The 14,405-nt window shown below is 36.2% G+C and overlaps 1 protein-coding gene across 1 annotated transcript; it reads left to right on the top strand.

The window, feature by feature from the left end:
• The first annotated feature begins 3,089 nt into the window (after nucleotides 1-3,089).
• On the top strand, nucleotides 3,090-5,932 carry LOC133794091 (factor of DNA methylation 3-like). Its single transcript, XM_062231275.1, has 7 exons — nucleotides 3,090-3,216; nucleotides 3,614-3,704; nucleotides 4,033-4,166; nucleotides 4,464-4,598; nucleotides 4,688-4,897; nucleotides 5,328-5,551; nucleotides 5,649-5,932. Exons 1-7 carry the CDS (start codon nucleotides 3,115-3,117, stop codon nucleotides 5,659-5,661), a joined length of 909 nt encoding a protein of 302 aa, XP_062087259.1. The 5' UTR covers nucleotides 3,090-3,114; the 3' UTR covers nucleotides 5,662-5,932.
• The last annotated feature ends 8,473 nt before the right edge of the window (nucleotides 5,933-14,405 follow it).

The following is a 14,405-nucleotide window of genomic DNA, read 5'->3' as shown; positions in this document are numbered from 1 at the left end:
GACTTACTCACCAGTCACTCATCTGATTAGGGCTACAAGCCCCAGCATGGTTATTAGAATCTTGAAATGATAATCATTCATCTGTTTAGGGTTATAAGCCCAGTATGATTATCATATTCATCATTTGAAATTGTATACATGCAGTAATGAGCTTTCTTGTTGAGCCTTGGCTCACGGGTGCTATGTGGTGCAGGTAAAGGGAAAGAAAAGCTCACCCAGCCTTAGTGGAGAGCTTAGGTGGCGATGTGTACATATGCGGCCGCTTGACCACCACGGCCAAGGAGTTTCTCAAAGGAACTAGGGGTTAACACTATTTTTTCCGCTTAGGTCGGCGGGTTGTAATTTTTACACTTGAATGACCATTTTTTATTGTAAATAACTTGTAAACGCTTTTATGGGCCCATGTACAGTTTTATGTTTTAAATAAAATATATCTTTTCCTTTTGATTGAGTTTTTCACCTTAGCATATTAATAACACCTAGATGCACGTTCATAACCAAATGACTCGATTAGTGAGTTAAGCACGGTTCAAAGTTCACAGTAACAGTCTTGGAGTAACCAGGGCGTTACACTAGGAGTCCGTTCAGAAGGCACAGAGCTCGGGGCTGTTGTTTTGACTGAACGACTCATGTTAGGTCGATAATTCATGTGGAATCGAGATTGGTGGGACCCACTTTGCCTCCTTTCGAAATTCTCGTCAGTTGCAGGGAGAGGTAATTAAGCCATTATCTCGTCTATTCGCCTGTTATCCTGGGCGAGGTTGCTCCTTAGCTGGGCATTCTCCATTTCGATGGCAGTCAGATACCCAGGATTTGGGTTCGGAGGGTGCAAAGCCGAACTTCCAATATCATCCTGGTTCACGTATTGTTTTCCAGGACAGCGCTGCACAGAGGTGCCTTCTCCAGTATGGTCAGTCGTACGGTAATCTCCATGATCACCAGGTCTCTCTGATTCATTGTTGCGCATAGAACGAGTTACCACCATGTTGATTGTTGTGTCGAATATTCTCTGACAAGTTTCAAGCCTAATCTACTCTCAATGAAAGCACCAATCTGTTGGTGTAGTTTTTCGCCAACATGGGATTAAGAAATCTGATTAGAGAGATTAAGCTTGCTAATAAACCGTAAATATAAACTCACAAAGTTTTAACGTGGTTAAATTCCACCTAGTCTACGAGTCACTCCTATTCTTATTTAGGAACTCTTGAAGAAATTGTTTATGAAAATTTTAGCAGAGTTTTGGCATACAAGATGTCAGTTCCTTTTACTGTCAATTCCCCTTATATTTATAGGGAATTGTGGTGGACAATATTGGGTAACCGTACAATAAATGGTAACTTACAGAATTGGGTAACTTCCCAAATTATTAAATACATTAATGCCCTAATTAAACCTATGACAGTTATATTGGGCATTAAATACATAACTTATAAACATTTATTATGTTTTCTGAGTCTATTGGGATTCTTCCATACGTGCGTCCTTGAACCACCACGAGCTAGATGCAACCCTTGGATTGGATGTGATTGGAGCAGGATGACTTAACTTAGAAAATGCTCGGGCTTGATGAGGACGATCTGGACACTTGACACCTTGATCTCTGACATTGGCATTTGAGACGATTTGGAGGATCTTGGGTTGTCCCAGACTCAGTGACACAGCCTTAAGTCGTTTGATCTAGAGTCAACGAAATATCTCTAAAGTCTTGTAACATTTATTTATTACGTGTCAGCTGTACCCCGAGCAAGATAATTGAGCTCGTATTATTAGGGTACAACAACATTCAAATCCAACCAACCACTATATATATATATATAATAAGTGTGTAGATAACGAAAATTATTGGTTTTAATGGTTTTTTATTTATTTTTCGTTAACTTTAACGAAATATTCTTATATATAACAGAATATTCTTATATTTAACGGTAGATTGTAAACAAATATTTAAACTTAAATCAAATTAAATAAATAAATAAATAATTAAACAAATTAAAATATGATATTTTACAATGATAATTATTTAAAAATAATAAAACCATACGTTTTATAACTTAAATAAAATTTAATTAAACTTAAACTTCAAGTATTAGAATAATATCATATTAAACATATAACATAATATAATCTACTATCAACTAGAAACAAACTTCTTTTTAAAAAAAAAAAAACTAGCAACAAACTTAAATTTAAAACTCATGTATAATATTAATATGATTGGGTTCTTTTCTTCATCAAAATCAAGGACATTGCGAGTTATATTAGAAACTAAAAATAGTTGATGAATTTATATTACTCTACACTATGACTTTCTCTATTATTATTTTATTATATTGTTAATTTCTTTTTAAATATTATTGTAATTTATATATATATCATGTAACCATGTAAATATATATCTATGTCAATATTGTGTTTATATGTAGATATTATTGATATAAATATTTATATATACTATAGAACTACAATTCATTCTATTATATATTGAAAAAAAAGGTGAATTAGTTTTTATTAAAATTATAGACAATCTTTTGCGCTAATTTTTTAATACATTTATGTCATACACTATACTAAACATATTTTATTTATTTTTATGATATTATTTTTTTATTTAAAATTTATATGATAATTAAAAAATAATAAAAATAAATACATGTTTGAATATGCATATTTATAACTTTAAAATTAAACAAACGTGTATTGCACGTTATTTTTAGCTAGTATATATAAATATATATATCTCATAGCTCTAACTCATTGAGTGACGGAACCATCTTTAATGCATGATGTAAATTTTGTATCAAATTTGATACAAAAAATGAGTTAATGTACTATTTATAATTGTACTCAAATATACAAAATACAAATTAATAAAAATAAAATTAATTATTATTAATGATCATTCAATAATATTTATTGAGAATATATAAAGTTTTTTTTTATTGTCTAAAATATGATAATATAGTAAATAAAGAAGGTGAATTTCATATAATAATTAGAGAATAAAAAAAATAGAATTTATACTATATCATGTGTCCAATTTGGAAATTTGACATAATATTTAGCCGGGCCAAATTTAAGACACTTTTAGAAATTGTGTGTGCGCGCTTTTTGGCAATGGGAGATGCTGTGAGTCCTTGTGCAGAGAGGGACTCAAGAATTGCCTTTACAGAATATGAAAATAGCTTCCTAGAGAAGTTTCATATCAAAATGTCTACGGTAAGTAGTACTTTTCGAATCATTGCTCATTGGTTTTAGAGCTTAAGCGTTCAGGCGGGAAATGGGAACGTAGATATTGGGATGTATAGTGATAGTATACTATCCGACTAGGCGACTAGCTTTTGGTTCTGCTCCAAAGAAGAAGAGAGTCTTCGGCTCTGCCTGACACCTTTTTCTGCCTTCTGTATTTATTTTTTTGTTTAAAAAGAGAGGGGAAAATTTTTGAAGTGTGGTGATTTGAGTTGTTGTTTATTTTTAGTTTTTTTTTTTTATTTGAGGGGATTATTTTTAGCTTTTTGGAGCTTGATTATAATAGTTAAGGGAATAATATTATCAGAGCCAAAATATAAATTGATTTAATTTTTGTGGGGTGATTTCATTTCCTTTCTGTTCTCAGATTAAGATGAAGGCCGAAGTTAATGAAGGGTTACCAAGTGAAAGCCACTTTTCTGATAAGATTGATCGCATTTATCAAGATCATTATGAAGGTGGGATTTTACCAAACTTTATATCTACCATATGAGTGATGATTCCACATTCCCACCATTGTTGTCAAAAAAAAAAGTATCAGCTTTATTTTATATTTTCCCTATCGTGGTTTTAACTTTCTTTCCTCAGGTTTATATCACCTTTTTGCATAATACCCTCGTCAAGATTATAGTTTTGACAAAAAGGGTTTTGCCTCTTTTTTTTATTATTATTATTTATAACTTGTAAAGAACTGTGTACACTTTTGATTATTGTAATTATTCATGTATTTTATATACTTTGTTAACTGATGTCTATTTTCTGTTTGTATTGCATAATGTTAATCAGCATTGAAGAAGTTTCAAAACATTATTGAGCAACAGAATTTGAAGCTTCAGCAAGTAACGGATGAAGTTGAGAAGCTGTCAGCTACTACTCAAAATGGCAATGGGAAGAGATGGTTATTTAAAGAGAGGAAAAAGGTGAGTTTTCTATTGATATGAGCACCTCAATCACTATTACATAAACAATAATGTTGTTTATTACCCTGATAAATCAGAGATTTTTATAAGTTGCTCTTTTCTTATATTAAAAGATGCTAGTCTATAGGCGTTGTTTATGATGTTTGTACAATGTTCTTTTTGGTAAAGGAACAGTAATTTAACTTGTTATTTCGATTTGAAAATTAAAATGTATGATCTCTTATGCATAGTTGCTGGTCATTTGCATTTGTTTCTTTGATAGTATTAAATTTATTTTAAATATGCATATCTTGTAAGATGGAGGCAATGCTGAGACTGTTGAGGGATGAAGCTGGAGAATCTGAAAATCATGCAGCCTCGGATGAAACACGAATTGCGGAAGAGGAAGAGAGAAACAATGAAATGCACAAAGTTCGGGAAGTTTTGATTGATGTAAGTGTTATTGCAGCCTTCCACTTTTGATTTCTATAATCAAACTCTGGTTTTAAAAGGAATGTGGATCGACACTTTGTTACTTGCAGGGTTTGAAAGACATGACAAGTCCTAATCCTTTTGGTGTTAAGAAAATGGGAGATATAGACTGTAGACCATTCTATGACATAATGAAGAGAAAACATTTGAAAGAAGATGCACTACGCATAGCTTTGAACATGTGCCAATTGTGGAATGAATGTGTCAAAGATCCAAAGTGGCATCCTTTTAAAGTTATCGAGGTTGAAGGGAAATTTGTGGTATGTTTTTGACTGAATATCTTTCTCTTAAGGATTCAGTTTAGTCATCAAATTGTTATCATGTATGTTAATTGCATGAACTTTGGTACAAACTAACTAAACTACAAAACTAGTTGAGCCAAGCCTAACAAAAAGTGTACTACTGTTAGATTTATGTAAATGACTGGATGAAATTTAACCTTCACTAATAGTTGTAAAAGGAATATTATCGGTACTGAATGGTAGGAATATATTTGCACTTTCACTTTACTGGGCTAAACAGTCTTTTAGTAAAACAATATTCGGACCGTAGTAGACATTTTCAGGTTGAATCCAATTGAACATAATAATGACAAGTTTGCCAAATTTTTACTAAAAACCATTTCACTTCCTGAGTGGATGAAATATTCACATCTGGCTAACTTGTTTCTTGTTATGATAACCTATTCAGGAAGTCATCGACAATGACGATAATAAATTGAAAGCACTCAAGAATGAACTGGGTGGAAAAGTACTCAATGCTGTGATCAAAGCTTTGATGGAGATTAATGAATATGATCCAGTGGGTCGTTCCATAGTTCCAGAGCTTTGGAACTTTGAGCTAGGCAGGAAAGCAACCTTAAAAGAGGTCATTGGGTTTGTACTGAATCAATGGGAACAGAAGAAACGCCCAAGGTTGGTCTCTACTTAATCACACCATTAAATAACAAGTGACGGTTATTTTTTTAAAGAGTTGTATACATATTTATATGTAGTACTTTCAACTTTGCAGGCTTCTACCGTAAGGAATGTTTGAAAATGAAAGGCTATTTTTGGTTCCTGGTGGACTTGGAGACATGCATATGTTCTTATAGTTTTAGTGTAAGGTTTCTTTTGTAGCACGGCTTCATATGGTCGTTGTTGGGGAAAACAATATGTTAATTATGTTATGTAGTTCTTTGTTTAGTTTTTGATTAAATCACTTTTTGAAAGATCTATAGTGTAGAGTTTACATACTTGGTCATCAACAGGGTACTTAACATCATCTTTTTGTACGAATGAGTAAGACTTAGAATATATACCAGCTTGAAAAACTTTAGATTATTATATGGTTAATCGAAATTCGGCACAACTATTAAGTATTAAACCTTATCACGTACTTAATCTGTTTGTTACGGATGTGGAACTACATAATTATGTGGCTGTAACCGAACTTTATATTTTTAAAATAGAGTATGGTTGTCACCAAACTGATATTTGTTATTGTTTTTATTTTTTATTTTTAAAGTTGTGTTTTACTAAATAAGAAAATCTTGAATAAAAAATTAATGAACATTTAAAATATTTTAATAAATAATGAGATAAAATAATATGAAATAAAAAGTAATGAAGAATAAGGAGTTAGAAAATAAAGGGAGAAAATTTGAGGAAAGAAAAAGTGATGAAAGAGAAATTGAGAAGAGAAAGTTATGAGAGAAAGTGATGAGAAAAAAAATGAGGAGATATGAAGTGAGAAGAAAGAAAGCGGTTAAAGAAAAATAAGAAAATAGAAAGTGAAAAGAGAGGTAATGAGAGAGAAACTGATGAGACAGATATATGTGAAAAATTGATGATAAAAAAAGTGATGCGACAATAAATGATGTGAAAAAAAAAATAGACAAAAAAATTGAGAATAACAAAAAAATAACTTTTTGTTCTCAAAATTTTATATTCCTTTTGTTTCCGAAAATAATATCAAACACCTCTATTTATTTTCAAAAAAATAATTTTTTAGATTTTAAAAACAATAAACTGTTTTTTCTAAAGGGTCGAAGAAGGTCGTGGTATTCCATCTTTTGCATATAATGTTTTTTTTATAATGCATTTGCATATAATGTTCCCTACATATAAAGTGCATCGTTATATGATAACAAAGTAATAGAATATAAATATTTTAGGGACTTTGTTATACCTTATTATGATCTCATTAACCTATAAAATTTTAAATTATAAAAAATATGTAAGTTATTGTAACGCCTACTATCCAGGGACATTTACACTGTATATTTAAAAAAGTGATAAACTTGCTAAACGAGTCATTGACCATAATCGTGTAACTAAATATGATTAACAGTTTAGGATTAAATTTTTTTGTCAAAGATACAAACATTTCACTAAAACATTTATTGTATACATTGGGATCCCAAAAATACATTTAAAGGGTTAATTACAATAAAAGAGTTACAATCAGCCGACCTAAGTGGCAAAATGGGGTTTAACCCTAGTTCCTCTTTAAACCATCGGCCGTGGTGGTCGAGCAGCCGCATATGTACACATCGGCACCTAAGTTCTCCAACTCAAGGATGGTCCAACCACCACATAGCACCCGTGAACCGAGGCTCAGTAAGAAAACTTAAACATGTTCATAAGCAATTAATAATATGCCATCAAATCATAATAGTCATGCCTAGCAGTAATAACCATATTTATGCATGCAGGCAAGTATAAATAAAATATTAGGGAATCATTATGGATCGACGGCCTAGAACATGGGACTAATAAGTCACCTTGGGGCTCTGCCCTGTCCTTTGTATAACCAGCTTTCTAGCTGATCTAGCGTACTCGACGCTAGGTTGTCTTCGACCAATAGGTCGGTCAAGCGTATGATGCACTTCAAGTTAGGCTAGATCATATGGACCAGCGCTTATCGCGCTAATGCCCTCCTTAACTAATAAGTCAATGCCTTACGACCAACATTCAGTGTGTTATTGCCGTACTTGACTAATAAGTCAGTGCCTTTTGACCAACACTCACTATGCTAATGCCGTCCTTGACTAATAAGTCAGTGCCCTTCAACCAGCACTCAGCGCTATTGTCGATCTTGACTAATAAGTCAATGCTAGGATATGAGACTAATAAGTCACCTTGGGCCCCATTTCCCTATCCTCTGTATAAGAGCACTTGGCGCTGACCAACATTCAACATGCTAAAGTCGTTCTTGACTAATAAGTCAATGCTAGGATATGTGACTATTAAGTCAACTCAGGTCTCTTAGCCATATCCTCTGTATAAGCGTACTTGACGCTTCTAGTTAGCCTAACCAATACGACCAGTGCACCGCACTATTGCCGCTCTTGACTCATAAGTCAATTCCATACGATCAGCACTCAACACCATTGTCGTTCCTGACTAATAAGTTAAAGCTTCATGATCAGTGCTCAACACTATTGCCGCTCTTGACTAATAAGTCAATGCTCTTCGACCAGCACTCAGCACTCAACACCATTGCCGCTCATGACTGATAAGTCAGAGCATTACGACTAGCACTCAGTGCTATTGCCATTTCTAATTGATAAGTCAGTGCGTTTCTCAAGTAAACAATACAACTACACATTCATGATGCAACAAGTATCCATATATAGAGCACTCAACATGCTTCATCAATAATCACAAGCATAATCATAATTATGCACATTTACAGAGACTCAAACTCTGATTTATTCCATATTCAATAGTCAAGCCATACCATATTCACATGCATCACATGCTGGGTGCAGTTTTCTTACCTTTGGTCCAAGCACAGGTTACCAATAAACGACCCTCAAGCATAATCATGTTCCCAAGCTCCTAGCGATCACCTAGTCACAACCATAATATAGAATCCCGTAAAAAATGAGTAAATAAAGACTTCCAGACCGAGTCCTAGCCTCTGGGACGTCGAATCCTACCAAACTGGGTAGTAGGATCGATTCCAAGCTCGTAGAGTTAAGTTTCCACGACTAAAAACCAAACTTGGCCGAAAATGTACAGGCGGGCCGCGACTTGGCCCTGGGGGTCGCGGCGCGCCTCCTTGATAGAGAGCCCTCAGCCTGGGCTTCAGGGCACGAGCCGCGACTTGCCCTCTAGAGTCACGGCGCACCCCCCAGGCAGAACCCTCCTGGTTCTGGGTTAACACAGGTCGCAACTTCCTAGAACAAGGTCGCGACCCAACCTCGAAACCAACCATTTTCTATGTTTTCTCCATTTAAAAACCTTCCAAAAACCTATCCAAGCATATCCAAATCCCAAAATCAAAGTCCCAAACATCTCAATCTCCCAAACCCATTATAACCTAAGTCCCAATCAAATAAAATCCTCCTCAAAACATAAAATCCAATCAAGGCTTAGAAACTTGAAAACTCAAAACTTAAAACTTGGATTACCTCTAATTGAGTTGTTTCCCAGCTAAATCCTTCGGCTAAAAAGCTTCTAATCTTCCCTAGAATCGCTATGACTCGATCCTTGCTTGAATCTGAACCCTAAAACTCGAGCTTCCTTTAAAAATGTGAACAGCGTCAAAAAGGGATAACGAGAGAGAGAGAGACAATGCACTGAACGTTCTTTTTATGTTTCTGACAAATTACTTCAAACTTAAGTAACATCAAGCGAATCCTAATGCGTGGGGTCCCAAAAATGCCCTCCGGGGTAAAATAATCAAAATTCCCAGAATTCCCTCCTGATCTCACTAACTCCCAATATATCATCAAATGATCATTCCCATTGCCCAATATCTCGGTAATGTGCTAAATACTCAATATACCCCTAGACTCACTCTGAGTCAGGTATTGATCCCGTTGTGACTTTCCCACTAGCTTGCTCCCTAGGATCGTCTTGTGTCGAGTAACCCAAATATATATCCACATAATAATGTGGTCTCACACACACATATATCACATATATGCCAAATTTACCCAAAACGGGCCAAATTACAACAATTACCCAATTAAACAAAAATGGGCCCACATGCGTATTTAATACACCAAACACATGCATATCAAGTCATATTATAATATAACTCACATAATCACATATATATATATCATATAATCACATAATTTCCATAATTTTCCATCCTGACCCTCTAATCAAGGCCCTAAGTATTATTAGGAAATTTAGGACGTTACAACTATCCCCTCCTTACAGAAATTCCGTCCTTGAAATTTTATCTGAATAGCCCGGAATATCAATCCTGCATATCTGATTCCAGTTCCTAGGTCGCTCCTTTGTCCTTACTGTTTCTGTAAAATACCTTAACCAAAGGTACAGCTTTGTTCCTCAGAATCTTGTTCTTTCTGTCTCATATTTGGACTGGTTGTTCCTCATAGGATAACTCAGCCTCCAATTCCAGATCATCATAACTCAACACATGAGCCTCATCTAACATATGTTTTCTCAACATGGAAATATGAAATACATTGTATACGGCCAATAGTGCCGAAGATAAGGCCAATCTATAGGCCACCTGACTAATCCTATCCAGGATTTCCAACGGTCCTACTAATCTAGGGCTCAACTTGCCCTTAACTCCTCACCCATTTCCATAGTGATCCTCTAAGGAAGATATAGCCTTCCATTTGGAACTCCATGTTCCTTCACTTTAGATCAACATAACTTTTCTGTCTATTCTGAGAAGCGGGCATCCAAGCTCTAATCTTTTCAATTGCCTCAATGATCCTTTAAACTACCTCAGGATCCAAATATAACATCTCACTAATCTCATCTAGATGAATGAGCAATATACATATCCTACTATACAACATCTCATAAGGTGCCCTTCCAAAACTGGATAACTCCCTCTGATTTACCATCAATCTGAAGATAATAAGCTGTATTGAACTCCAACATCTCATCGCCTTTTGCAACCTTCTCCAAAACTTGGAAGTAAATATAGGGTCCTCATCTAATAAGATAAACCTCAAATTCCATGAAGGCGTACTATCTCTCTCACACAGAGATCTACATAACCGTCAACTGTATCATTCATCCTTACTGATAAAAGTGAGCTGGCTTTGAATATCGATCCATAATGACCTAGACTAAATCACACTACATAATCCTTAGCTATTCTGGCTAAGACATTCTCATCAATCCTTCCCCTCTGTGGGTCAATCAAATGTTTTCCTTTGAACCTCTCTACAAGAGTAAAATCAAGCATAATGTTAGCCAACTAGCCCACCAATAACTCTGCTCCAGTTCTGGTCTAATCCTTCAACTAACATGATGCATAGGCAACTACCTTTTCCTGTCAATGAGGCGTCATAATAACCTACAAACTGGTTCTGATCTATAAGAAGACTCAGAGCTCTTCTACAAAGCATATGTAATATCATGCCCGTCCCAGGAAACTCTTGACCCCTGAGGCATTCCTTGTCCTTGGCCAATCTCTAACTGAGAGTATACCACAATATCATCAGTCAAGACGATCACAAATCTAATTAAGATAATCTTTGAATACCCTGTTCATCTAATCCATCGAAATAACCAGGGCATCAATCGAATCTACAAGACATAACTCAGCACTCTTAGTGCCCATATCTAATATAAAAGGCAATCCTCTACTTATCCTTCTCCCTGGCCTTCAGCTGGTAATAACCAGATCGAAGATCCACCTGAGAGAATACCTTCTTACTCAAACATTGAACCTTTAGTTCCTACAGCTCTGCTGAAGCCGTTCAATACTGTGCCCTCGACCTGGTTCCGACCCTGGCACCAACCTAATCACCATTCTTTCTCTTTATGTAAAGGTAAACTTGAAAAATTCCTGGAAACACATCCAGACACTCACAGACTAATCCAGTCTGTCCTGGTCCCACTGACACGACCTGAGTGGTATCCGCCACACTAGCTAAGAGTCCTATGCATTCCTCCTGCAATAGGTCTCTAGCTTTAAATACAGATGTCATAAGTATGCGGGGTCCATGCACAGTGCCAAAAAATACAAGGGTTTCTCATCCTCAAGCCCAAGAGTACCATCTTTTCCTTAGAATTTATTGTTGCCCAAAACTCGGCTAACCAGTCCATATCTAGGATCATATTAAAGTCAGTCATAACAAACTCTCTCAAGTCAATAGATGAGTCCCTTTCCACAATAATCTAACCCATCTCTTAAAATTACCAATAGAGTATCAAATTCCCATCACAGCATAACCATGTAATCCATATATCAAGTCTATGCCTTTCTAGATGCAACAATCAAAGAACAACATGGCACCAAAAACGGTTAATATAATACAAAAATCAGAACTAAAAAGCTGCCTTGCCACCATTGAGGAACCAGCCCCAGTCTAAGTCTCTAACTAGAGTTGAGTTGTCTGCCCCCTTTGGCTCTTCCTTCCTTTGCCTTGGGCAATTCCTCTTACGGTGCCCAAACACCCCACATAAGAAACATGCCCTTGCTCGACATTCTCTCAAAATGGTGCCTCTTACATCGAGTGCATGTTGGGTAGGGTTTCCAATCCTCATTCTTGCCCGATCCAATAAATGGAGGTATCACCGCTTGAGCTCTGCGCTCTTCGACACTCCCCATCCCAATCTCATTTCCTGTGCTCTAAAAAACAAGAGCATTCCCTACCACCTTAGCGTCGGTAGAGATTTCATGTACTGGGGCGACTCTAACGCCCTGAGCTATTATGGGATTCAATCCCTGGATAAACCTTTCCTTTTGAGCTACATCCGTGGGTACCATATCAAAAGAAAACTTGGCCAACCCATCGAATCTGTTAACATACTCTGTTACTGTTGCATTTCCTTGAACCTGGTTCATAAACTCATTTGTCTTAGCAGTCTTGACTGCATCACAGTACTATCTTTCATTAAACAACTACCTAAATTCTTTCCAGTTCATCGCAGTTGTATCTCGTGTCTGGGATACCACTTCCCACCACGTTCGGGCATCTTCCCATAATACATATGTAGCACAAATCACCATATCGTGACCTACCACCCCCATACTATCGAGGATGGAAATAATCATGCTCATCCATTGCTCAACCCTGAATGGATCTAGGTCTCCCTAAAAAACTGGAGGGTAATATTCATGTAATCCTCCACACAAAAATTCCCACCTGTTCTTAACCCTAGACTGAGCCAATATTGGTGCCATTCATGGCATAACAAAGGAAGATGGGTTCCCTGACATAACATATTGTTGTTTTAAACACATAATCTCTTCCTCTTGCCTCTTGTAATTTCATATCTGTAAACACCTGCTGCAAATTCTGAAGGGCAGGCAAAAAGCTCAGGCCTTGGATGCAATTCCCAGCCTCGGTATAACTACAATCGGGTCCCATCAACTACCTTGGGTACATAACCTCTGATTGAGTCTACAGTCAATAACTTGACCCATTAATCATGATAAGCACATTCAAAAGCCTTCCCCCACGGGAACAATCACACAACACATTCATATACCATTTCGGTGCTAAAAACATTCCCACAACATTCATACCTCAATTCATAACCCCTGCCCTTCCAGCATACATACCATGCTCTCAACTCCAGCATGAAAATAACACATTCGTATATTCACTGAGCAGGTAATCACATAATCAAATCAATAGTTAAGGGCTAAGCCTTAACAACATCGCATGCTCCCTAATAAGGTATGCAGATAAAGCATTTACATTCTATTTAAGCAGTTAAGCACATAACTACATAAATAGTTACCATACCCTGAGTGAAGCTTGCCTCTAGTGACGAGTGTACATGCCTAGCTTGTCTACAGGAACCCTTAACCTTGGCTCGCTCTGATACCAAGTTGTAACGCCCTACTACCTAGGGACCGTTACACTGTGTATTTAATATAGTGCTAAACTCGCTGAACGAGTAATTTGGCCATAATCATGTAACTAAATATGAATAACAATTTAGGATTATTTTTTTTTTTTGTCAAAGATACAAACATTTCACTAATATGTTTACTATATACATTGGGATATCAAAAATACATTTAAAGGGATAATTACAATAAAAGAGTTACAACCTGCCGACTTAAGCGACAAAATGGGGTATAACCCTAGTTCCTCTTTAAACCCTCGGCCGTGGTGGTCGAGCAGGCGCATATGTAGACATCATCACCTAAGCTCTCCAACTTAAGGATGGTCCAACTTTCTTTTACCTTTACCTGCACCACATAGCACCCGTAAGCCGAGGCTCAATAAGAAAACTTAAAAATGCTCATAAGCAATTAATAATATGCCATCAAATCATAATAGTCATGCTTAGCAGTAATAACCCTATTCATGCATGCAAACAAGTATAAATAAATGATTAGGGAATCATTCTGGATCGACGTCCTAGAACATGGGACTAATAAGACACCCTGGGGCTCTGCCCTATCCTTTGTATAACCAGCTTTCTAGCTGATCTAGCATACTCAATGCTAGGTTGTCTTCGACCAATAGGTAGTCAAGTGTATGATGCACTTCAGGTTAGGCTAGATCATATGGACCAGCGCTTATCGCGCTAATGCCCTGCTTGACTAATAAGTCAATGCCTTATGACCAATATTCAGTGTGTTATTAGCGTACTTAACTAATAAGTCAATGCCTTTCAACTAACACTCACTATGTTAATGTCGTCCTTGACTAGTAAGTCAATGCCCTTCAACCAGCGCTCTACGCTATTGCCGATCTTGACTAATAAGTCAATGTTAGGATATGGGACTAATAAGTCACCTTGGGCCCAATTTCCCTATCCTCTGTATAAGTGCACTTGGCGCTAACCAGTAATCACATGCTAAGGTCGTTCTTGA

This window comes from Humulus lupulus, chromosome 8 (assembly GCF_963169125.1).
Source record: "Humulus lupulus chromosome 8, drHumLupu1.1, whole genome shotgun sequence".
NCBI classification, from domain to species: Eukaryota; Viridiplantae; Streptophyta; class Magnoliopsida; order Rosales; family Cannabaceae; genus Humulus; species Humulus lupulus.
The sequence above is the reverse complement of the archived record's forward strand: the minus strand, read 5'-3'. Positions and strand labels throughout refer to the sequence as shown.